Consider the following 10,432-nt stretch of genomic DNA (forward strand, 5'->3'; position numbering starts at 1 on the left):
GTGGTCAAAGTGCAAAAGAATCAAGGCCCTGTGCTCACCGTATCCTATGGGGCATATCTTATCTTGGCTTTTTCTTAAAGGAAAATGAACTTCCGGTCCTTCAAGTCGTTGTAAATATATATACACGACAACAGTGGTTCTATCAAAATGAAATGAATCACAGACTTTATAGAAATGAAAAGCTGTCTGAGAGCTACATTTATACTTACTGGAGCCCCAACTAGCAAAAATTACAGAAAGGAAGCTGGCATGATAACAGAGTCCTATCTGCAGCTAATTGGACATCTGTTCCACTGATACACTGCACATAACATGAATTATATAAGAAACGCTCCAACAACCAGCATACACAGGGTAGTTAATGAAGGCGTTGCGTAACGCGTGAAGAAATAACCGAAGAACGAACATGATGGCAGCGAAAATAACACCTGAGGACACGAGGTCACCGCATCAGAACAACAGAGAACAAACCAGGACGAAACAGCCGTTAAAATGAAATAACAGAGAGACTTTAAGCTGAATGTGAAGCTGCATGATTATCTCATCGATGTGCCCACACTGTGTCTCAACAGCGGCCTCGTGTCAAGGACTGCATCCCCGATTTCATCCAAAAACGGTTATGATTCTTGGCTTGCTCCCACTAGATATGCAGTATCAGCATCAGATTCAAAGTGCAAAAGATTTTTATCCAGCCTAGAAAAAATATTCAATTAGACAGAGTCATACAGGGGAAGTAACAGAGTAAATATAAAAAAATAAAATCTGGATTTGGGCAGAACTAATACAGTAAGTGAACACAAGCTTCAACATGAGGGCGTCTTTATTCATTTAAAGGTTCAGTTGTGTATTTTTGTGAATGTAGTCTATTTATGTGATCAAACTAGACTTGGTGTCCTACATTTAGTCCTAGAACTTGCCTGAAGTCTCAAAGCTGAGTTCATGCACAGGTTGCTTAATTATTAGTTGATGCATTCATGAAGTGTCCTATATATGAATATGTCATCTCTAAGGGCAATTTTTCTGCAAGAGGAGTACTTTTATTTTGACTACAGTCCTCGTGCACTCTCATTAAAATAAAATAACTGCAGTAGATTGCACCTTAAATGGAGTATTTTCACATTGTGTTATTGGTACTACTCTACCAGAGAGCTCATGTCTTCAGCTACGCCAGCAGTCATGCATTCGTCATGTGTTCACCTCCAGCAGGTCCTGGTTTGGTGAAAATCCCTCAAAGTTTACCTGAAAGCCTCCTTGACCAGATGGTGATGGAATTATTATCCACATCTTGCCCCGTCTCTGGCACCACTGACAAGTTCTGTACCGAAGCAGCAAGTTTTGGTTCGTTATTTTAAAGACCCCATTTGGTTAAAAAAGAAAAATCTAAATGAACACCTTCTACTGTGTTATCATGTCCATTTAATGCTGAAAGACACATCACGAGGAAAAGCAGTTAGAAGTCGTCACTGAGCATTTCCACCTTAGAAGTGCAGGTGAATGGATTACAGTCTCAGAAACACAGATTCAGATTTTAAGGGTTTCACACGAGGAAACAGTCCTCTGAGTTTACAAGGTGGGTTTTCAACATGCATGTAGATGTAAGAACCTGTCAGGTGGGCTGGTGTGCTCGAGCTGCAGCGGCGAGAGGTGGGACTTCGTAGATCTGCACCATCTGAGAGGAAGCAACCAGAAGAAACAGACGTTTTGAGGCATGACGTGATTGTTTTCATTCAAAAATAAACTTCTAAATATGTAACTTTAATGTGTTTTAATGGGTTTAATCAGTGGTCTGGGGGTTTCTGGACTGTGGGAGGAAGCCGGAGAGACGTGGATAACATGGAGACTCCACGCAGAAACATCCCGGCTGTCCTCGTTCCTGCAGAGTATTCAGTAATCTGATTGCAGTGGGAACAAGTGCGTATCTGTAACGTGTACTCCTGATCTTTTGTGGTCTGGACCGTGTGACCTGAGCACTGAGAACACACTGTAGGCAAAGGACGTGTAAGAAAGAGATTTAATGGCTTCAAGACAAAACACTACTTGTTTTATACTCCAATAAAAAAAAAAAAAAAGACCAGTGGCAAATCAAACAAGCCTATCTGTGACTCCAGAGCAGACAGCACCACCTTTAAAGCACCACAGCTGCCAACTTAATGCATCAGGAGACAGCAGCTTTTCCCTCGGGTGGAGGTTTATTTTGGACCCCAGGTCCTCAGGCTGACACCTGATGGGGAGGTGAGCGGATCGATACTTCCACAGCTGATCCACGTGACCGGCCTCATATATACAGAGAGACGGAGGCAGGAGGCAACACAGCTGCAGCTCCGGGATCCACACCTGCACTCAGTGTCCACCACACAGAGGACGTCCTCCTCCCCACGTCCACGTCCACTCCCCCGCGCCCTGGGAGCGCACAGCCGCGCTCCGCCCGTTGGCTCCTCCCCGCGCTCCTTAAAGGCCGCCTCGGCTCCCAGGCTGCTGCTGTTGACGGCAGTCATGACAGAGGAGCTGTAGGCTCGGATCTCCTCACACCGACACAACATCTCAGGTCCCCCTCTTTTTTTTTTTCTTTTTTTTTTCCTTCTGGGATCCTTCTCCGGGTGTCTCACCATCCAGCCAGCCTCAGCTATGAAGACCATCCTCGCTGCATACTCCGGCGTCCTCAAAGGTAAGACGGTGTTTGGAGACGTAGGCGGGCAGAGATGGGAGTCAGGAGGAGGTCGGATGTTGTCATTCAAACTAATCATTATTATAGTGACAGACTTCTGTTCAGGGGGATGATGCTATCTAAAGCTGGATGGTTGTGAGACACCAGCAGGTGAAGCTGCTGCAGATTTAAAATCCTTCACAGTGAACTGGAGCTCTGGATTCAAGTTCTGTGACTGTGTTTTACATGCATCCTGCAGTGAAACAAGAAGCTAGAGAAGTGTGAGCTTCTTGTTTAGACACACACACAAGAAGTCGCTTGTTTCTTCTGTGCAAACTCATTTTTTATTAATTTTCTGCATAATTGACCAGCAGTAGCTCACAGGATCAGTCAAACTGTCACATGAGAGATGCAACACATTCAGTTGACTTTCAGTGGAGGCACTGCAGTGAATGAATTTAGAGTCTTTAATAGTAAATACAGTACAATCAATTAGCATTTTTCTGTTTTGTCAGTATAGTAAAGTGATCAATCAGCGTGATCGATAAGTTTGGACTGCTCAGAATTTCCCTGAATGAGGAATTGATCCTTCAGCTGGAAGCAGTGTCGGGTTAAGACTTGCAGGCTTTTAATTTTCAACTCTGATAAATGTCAATGAATTGATTTGTGGTGGACGGATCAGAGATGTCGGTCAGTTTAAAGGATTGGCTCATATTTTCTGATCTGTGTTGATGCGATACGAACTCGAATACTTTCTACTGTCCCACTCTTGACACAGAAATCTATTTCTAAAGTGACTTTGTTGTGGTGATGAGAAGCAAAACTCACAATCCTTGCTGTCATAAATGAATCCTGCTGAAAAATCACCAGAATTGCACAAGTCAGGTGCAATCGATGACAGTTGTGGGGAAACTCTCCCTCTCTGGGTTTCTGTCCCTTCACTGCACACAGTTAATATTAACGTTGGATGAACTCTCATATTTATTTTACGTAAAAATGAGGATTTGTCTCCCATTACTTCTAGTCTGAACAAAGCCCTTTAACTCTTACAGCGAACACGTGGGTCTATATTGCTTTAGGAGTCAGACGTGAGTCCAGGTGGACTATCTGCAGGTTGTAAGAGCAGCCCTTGGTCCCCCTGTTGGCTCCGTCTGCAGGACTCTGTTTGTGCTCCTCTCTGGCTGCTGACCAGTTTGATCTGGCTCTCAGTGGGACTCGCAGCACTGACTGTGAGGGGGCAAATTCAGCCATCGCCGGCTGAATTCTGGCCAACTTTCTGCAGCGGCAGCCCTCAGGAGTCACAGCATCATAGTTTACAGGTATTACCAGCAGAATCCCTGCGCCGGGTTATTTTCAGTGAGCACAGATGGGATTAGATGACACTGTTTTCCTGGAGGGGAGATCTTCTTCTTATTGGCTGTCAGCGGTACAGGCTTGACTAGCTTTAGTTGCTCTTAACGTGTCCGTCGCTTTACACACAACGGCTCCTCTCTCTAACAGGCAGATGACTGAGAAGTGCTGGTGAGTATCTGGGATGTGTATTGACGTCGAGCCGTCTGGTGGATCCGTCGGACGCTGTTTTAGGAAATCATTAACTTTCTGCTTTGTTAGACGTCCACCTTTGGTTTGGGGGTAACTCAGATCAGTACAGGAAAGTGCTTCCGCCAAGACGGTCCAAATGCTTCTCCTGCTCGTCTGTTGCTTCTTGATTCACACTCTCCCGGCTCTGCTCTGCCTCCAGGCACCGGCTCCAGCATCCTCTCCGCCCTGCAGGACCTGCCCTCTGCCATCTGGCCCTGCCAATCCAAGATGGAGAAACATCTGCAGGTCATCTCTGTGCTGCAGTGGGTCGTCTCCTTCTTGGCCCTGGGTGAGTGAAGGCAACATTTCACTTAAGCAGAGAGACCTACAGGAGAGAGAGCTCATTAGTCTCACAATAAGGAGGTCAACTGACTAAGCTGCACACACGTGCTCATTCACGACTTCTGAGCCTTCTCGCCTCTAATGACTCTCTGTTAGCGCGCTGTTGTAGCCTTTAAATGAATCTACCTGTGTTTGTGCTGCCTCCAGGTGCCGCCTGCACTGTGCTGTTAGTCTACATGTTCTGCACCGACTGCTGGCTCATCGCTGCCATTTACACCGCCTGGCTCATCGTTGACTGGAACACACCGAAACAAGGCAAGACTGTAAAACTGTGAATTATAAATCGCTGTTGCCTATTAGGACCTGTCCAGGTTTAGCTCTCCTCTCACCCAGCTGGAACACTCTCCAGCCCCTCTGCAGGATGAAGCAGGCAGGGCAGATAGATGGATGGATGGATGTTACCTAGTCAGTCTGGTTTCTGGTCCACATGTAGAGAAGCATCACTGGTCTGATGATGATCGGGGTGAAATTTAGAGCTGAAGCTTGAGAGAAAACTCTAAATTCTAAAAATGAACATCTTAAAATACACTGATGAAGAACTGTGGTTAACAATTTTTAAATGGTGTGACGATACATGAATGGATGCTTCAGTCAGTTATTGGCATGATCACACACAGATGACTACACCAAGACTAACTGTGTGTTACCTAAGCACTGGGTAACCTATTTTGTAATGATTAGCACAAACAATGACTGCATTATGTTTTGAAAGGTTCCTACCTGAAAATCATATTACTGGGCATACGGTGTATGGACTGCATGGATCCATGAGGGCCAGTTGTGGTCTGTCAGACAATCAATACATTAGTTTTCATTTCCTTATTTACCCAGAAGCCTAGCAGCCCCCTACAGCGTGTTTTCATTGATTGTAAATTTTCTGGGAAGAAAAAGATCAAAACAAAATGAAGCAACCTTCAGTTTGGGTTCAGGTCATAATATGTTCTCACATTTTAGTCACTGATCATTTAGTTATTGTTGAAAATAACTGTATTTATGAGGAAACTGTCACTCACAGTCTTATTTCTGTGACAGAATAATACAGAGAAAACCTCAGTCTGGATCAAAAGATTGACAGAAACAAATAATCTTTACAACAAACAAAATAAATAGAAACTAAAATGGTCCTTCAAGTAGATTTTGATCCTTTTTTAAGACCGGACCCAGAGGTGACGGTTGGTATTTTCGTAGTGATTTATGAAACTAAAACTAAAACAGAGTGATTTTTTTGTGAGGGGTCTCTGGGCGGTTGGTAACCAGCCTCACAGCAGACGTTCAAGGAGGTCAGAGGCCGGATCCTAGAGACTTTAGAGATCCCTAACTTTCCCTTTTAAAGGTCAAAGTTCTCACGTTATCTAACGAAGCTTCAACGTGTTCTCCAAAGGTCACAATTTTAATCCGTCCACACTTTGGTTTGGAACCAAATAGCTGCTGAGTTCAGTCCAGTCGGGCTCTGCTGCGTTTTGTGTTTGGTGCTAATTAGCCAATCTGTTCACAACAACACAGATTCTTGTTACGGATTAGCACGTTAGCATGCTGGTGTTAGTGCAGCTTCACTGTGGCATGAGCATCACTGACTTCTTGTATTTAGCTTTGAATTGTACTAAAACTATTCTTATTTTTTTGATTGATTGGATTTCGTTTATCAATCACAACCGATTCACGTTCGCTTGTTCCAGCATCTCAGATGGGCTCATTAGTGTCACACAGAATGATGTTCTGATCTGTATGGCTACTTGTCTTGTCATTTAATGTGATTTTATTTTAATTGAAGTATAAAACTGATTTAGTCGGACAATCAATATGGAAGTCGCTGTTAGCTCCAGTTTGTAGTTTTGCTGTTTTGTGATATATAAATAAGGGATTTCTAACGTGTCATCTTCTCCTCAGGCGGCAGAAGGTCCTCGTGGGTGAGAAACTGGACAGTGTGGACGTATTTCCGAGACTACTTCCCAGTCAGGGTGAGTAAACGTGTCGTGATCCTGGTGTCCCATTGCTAATGGATCCAGCCTTAACCTTGACAAATCTGGAGCAGAGCAGAGGAATTAGGGCGTATGGAACAAAACCTGCCATTTGTTGGTGTCAGATAAAAAGTTATTATTGCACAAATTACCAGGAGTGCAAATGCTCGACACCGTAGATAAGCTTATCAGTATCAGCTGTGCGCTCCGGGCTGTCGCTGCCGATTGTGATGACGGCCTGATGCTGGTTGGGAGTTTTAGACTTTGCCCTGCTTGATAGTCTAAGAAGCAATGCGAAGCGTTTTTTCATCCCTCGGTGTGGTTGAGCGTCGTGTTCGGGGCAAAGGAGAGTGTGTTATCACCGCCTGGCACTGGCGCTGCACACAGCGGGTGGCACAGTAGCAGCACGGCTTAGCTGTCGCCCTGGAAGCAAGGAGTCAAGGTTGAAGTGTGTTTAAATGTTGGATATCTGGCATGTACTGCGTGATTCATTCGGCAGTCCTACTGAATCATAAAATTAGTCAGTTAGTCAATTACATCACCAGTAAAACACCTACCAATGACTGGGATCAGCATTTTTAGTCCTTTTCTAAACAACAAATCCAAACATTCTGGTCCCAGGTTCACCAAAGAAGTGGTTTTTAAAAATCTTGGCAAACTGTCCTCAAATGTATTCATAGCCTCCCATTAAAGAAGGAAAAAACAGCTTCAGTCACTGGAATAATAATTTTTAAAATTATTCTTTTCAACTACAATTCAAAAGCAATGTCTTATTTCACTAAATTATAATTTAGCAAATTTTTATTTATTTTTACTTTTTCCAGTTTATAGTTATTTGAGTGACTTTTGTGAATTTTGCCTTTTTTTTTTAATTGGAAGGGGACGACTGTGTATTTCTGTTTCATCTGAACAAAACAAGACATTTGATGACATTCCAAAAATATGTTTTATTTCATTATTTTTCTGATAACAATTGTGTATAAACGCTACAAATGTCTGTATTTGGTCAACTCAGCAACAAGAAAAACACAAAATCCTCATGTTTGAGAATCTAGAAATATCAACTATTTGACATTTTTGCTTAAAATTGGACTAAAATCTATTCATGTCCTGTCGAAACTCTACAGCTGTAATTAGACAGTATGATTTTTCAGTTAACATAAACACACAAGAAAGCCGCTGATGTAAATGAGCCTTACAGAAAAGTAACAGAATATAATTTAATCAATGTTCTTCTGTTAATGAATGATAATAATAAGGATTTTTTTGTTGACCCTTCAGGGTTTTAGACTTTCATGTTTAATTCCGTTGTTTCTCCACTTTATGTGACACTAGTGGTACCAAAGCAACCCGTAGACACCGACTGTTTATCTGGATAAAGCAACTCAGTGTGAGGAGAAAGGCTTCCTCTGCCCAGGTGTTGATGAGCTTATGTGCTGCACTGAGGGAAGTTTATTTGTAGAGCGCCTTTTAAAAGCACTTCAGAGTGCTTAGATGCATTAAGGTGAGATTTAAGGCGATATAAAAAGGCTTTAAAACGGTAAAATATAATATAAAACACTGATTTAAAATAACTGCTGGTAACAGAAACGCTCTAATCCCTGAGAAATGGTGCAGATCTCTAGTTTTCTGTAGGTTTGTTCCAGATATGGGACCGAGCAGATCTGTCCCAGACCACCAGAGAGGTCTGGATGGTTCCTAACAGAGCAGCAGATCAGGCATATATATTCTGACTTTAAAATCAATTCTGTAACAAACAGGATGTCGGTTGTAGAGAAGTGGAGTGACGCGATCAGCTGTCCCCGCTGGACCTTGTTCCTCATATTGATCCGTACTGTTTGTACCATGCTGCCGTTTGTCTTGGTGCTTTGATACCATCACTTGTTTGTCACACAGACTCTTAATGTCACTCTGTGCTCGTGGATCTCCTGTTTTAGGAGTTTTATTTTTGCTGCTATACATACATGAGCCACAGGTTGTTCTTAGATTTATGTCAACGTGAAGTTTTGGTGTGTGCATGAAGTCACTTTAAGTAGCTTCTTGCTGTTTTTCTGGCTCAAAAAAAACAAATTTCTGGAGTCATCAATTAGTTAAAGGGCAGACTTTCTCTATCTAGCACAAGTTTATGACTATTATTTATGAGTTGGAAGCCAGCGGTCAAAGTCTGAGCCAACGCTCAAGTCCAAGTGAGGAGGACTATAGGAAGTGTGACGCTGCTGCACCTCCCCTGGTCCCGCTGCGACCACATCATCATCTTCCAGTCCCGCCGCGCTACGGGGACCTTGAGTGTGATCTCCTTTGCTAATGTGATTATGCAACCGCTGTGTTTGACCAGCTACTAAGGGAACGCTGTGTACACATTGTGATGGATGTGAGTCTACAGCGCAGGTCAGGGCACTTCTTATGGGACTGAGCAGTTTTATAGCTTGAAACTGTGAGATTGAAATAATAGTGACGATAAAAGTTCCCTGCTGCCAGCCTGAACAGGTGTGCAACACGCACACTGTGTCATCATTTTATGACTGCGCTCGGGCAGAGGAAAGTCCTGTCTGGTTTCAGCTGATAAGGATGTCCTAGTTTTACTGAAAACAGATGATCGTCTATCATGTCGACTAATTCTTTAGTGTTTACAATTGAACATGACAACTAGAGCAGCCATGCAAATACATTCATTTACAGATTAATTGAAAATGTCAGACAGAAAGTGGATATAAGCCTGTTAAAGAACAGATATTTGAGTGTGCTGATGGGATGAGGCGCTGCAGCAGCACCGTAAATCACTGCATGGACACATTTTAAAGGTGATTGTTGAGCATTCTGTTGCCTAATGAACAATTTCTTCATTATTTAACTAGTTAGTAGGTTTACTGGTATTGATTTATAGTCCTTTTTTGGAGCAAAAATGATCTTCTAAACGTGAAGACCTGCTTTTTTTGGTATTAAAACCGTTGTAAATAAAATATGTTGGACTGTTGAGTCAGTCAAGACATCATGTTGGGCGTCAGGAGTATTTTGCATTGTTGTCTCGTCCTCTAAAGCTACTGATGAATGAATAAAAAAGAAAGGAATGGCAGACAAATCAGACAGTAAGAACAAGTATAGAGGATTAAAATTGACAAAACAGAAATGAGTAAAAAAACATGAACAGGATTAGTATAAACTGTCATTTTCATTCGTAATGAGCATTCGTGGAGTGGCTCTGAGCTTCCTGTGGCCATGTTTCTCACCAACATGACTTACATTAAGTATTCCCTACTGCAACTGTGCCCCCTTCAGTCAGTAAATCATCCTGACGTTGTTCCTTTTGTGCTATTGTCTTGTAGCTAATTAAAACCCACGACCTGCTGCCCAGCCGGAACTACATATTTGGCTACCACCCCCACGGCATCTTCTGTTTTGGGGCTTTCTGCAACTTCGGGACGGAGGCCACGGGCTTCTCCAAGAAGTTCCCCGGCATCAAGCCCTCCCTGGCCACCCTGGCGGGAAACTTCCGCCTGCCCGTCCTTCGAGACTACCTGATGTCTGGAGGTGAGACCGTTTGGCAGCCGTGACGTCTTGTTTGAGTTCTTCAAATGTCTGATAACTGTATCTGTCCCTGCGCGGGCCTTTGCCCTGTTGCACAACTGCAATAGCCTGTGTTTACTTGGATGTGCTGAGTCCAGTGATTTATAGAGCTTCAACTGTTCTGAGGGGCTGTTTGCTCTTCAGGCTTCATCTTTGCACTTAGATACTGTATAGATTCTCTCCGAGGTCACTGTAGGTTATTGTACACCGTGTACATGTCCTTGGTGGGCAGCTCTCATTGGCTTAACTTCTTTGTGTAATTTGCACCAATCATTTGTTTTTTGAAAACTATGCTTGATTTATATTTAGTTTTTTTGCACATGCTAAACAGTTTGGTTCTACT

At 43.1% G+C, this 10,432-nt stretch overlaps 1 protein-coding gene across 1 annotated transcript in view; it reads left to right on the forward strand.

The window, feature by feature from the left end:
* The first annotated feature begins 2,483 nt into the window (after nucleotides 1–2,483).
* dgat2 (diacylglycerol O-acyltransferase 2) overlaps nucleotides 2,484–10,432 on the forward strand; it is an 11,853-nt gene continuing 3,904 nt past the window's right edge. Inside the window, exons 1-5 of the mRNA XM_008287292.1 lie at nucleotides 2,484–2,665; nucleotides 4,386–4,514; nucleotides 4,715–4,822; nucleotides 6,455–6,525; nucleotides 9,849–10,053. Coding sequence (XP_008285514.1) covers nucleotides 2,626–2,665; nucleotides 4,386–4,514; nucleotides 4,715–4,822; nucleotides 6,455–6,525; nucleotides 9,849–10,053 — 553 coding nt within the window. The 5' untranslated portion in view covers nucleotides 2,484–2,625. The remainder of the gene's footprint in view (nucleotides 2,666–4,385; nucleotides 4,515–4,714; nucleotides 4,823–6,454; nucleotides 6,526–9,848; nucleotides 10,054–10,432) is intronic.

The sequence above is a fragment of the Stegastes partitus genome, unplaced genomic scaffold (genome assembly GCF_000690725.1).
Source record: "Stegastes partitus isolate 25-593 unplaced genomic scaffold, Stegastes_partitus-1.0.2 Scaffold494, whole genome shotgun sequence".
NCBI classification, from domain to species: Eukaryota; Metazoa; Chordata; class Actinopteri; family Pomacentridae; genus Stegastes; species Stegastes partitus.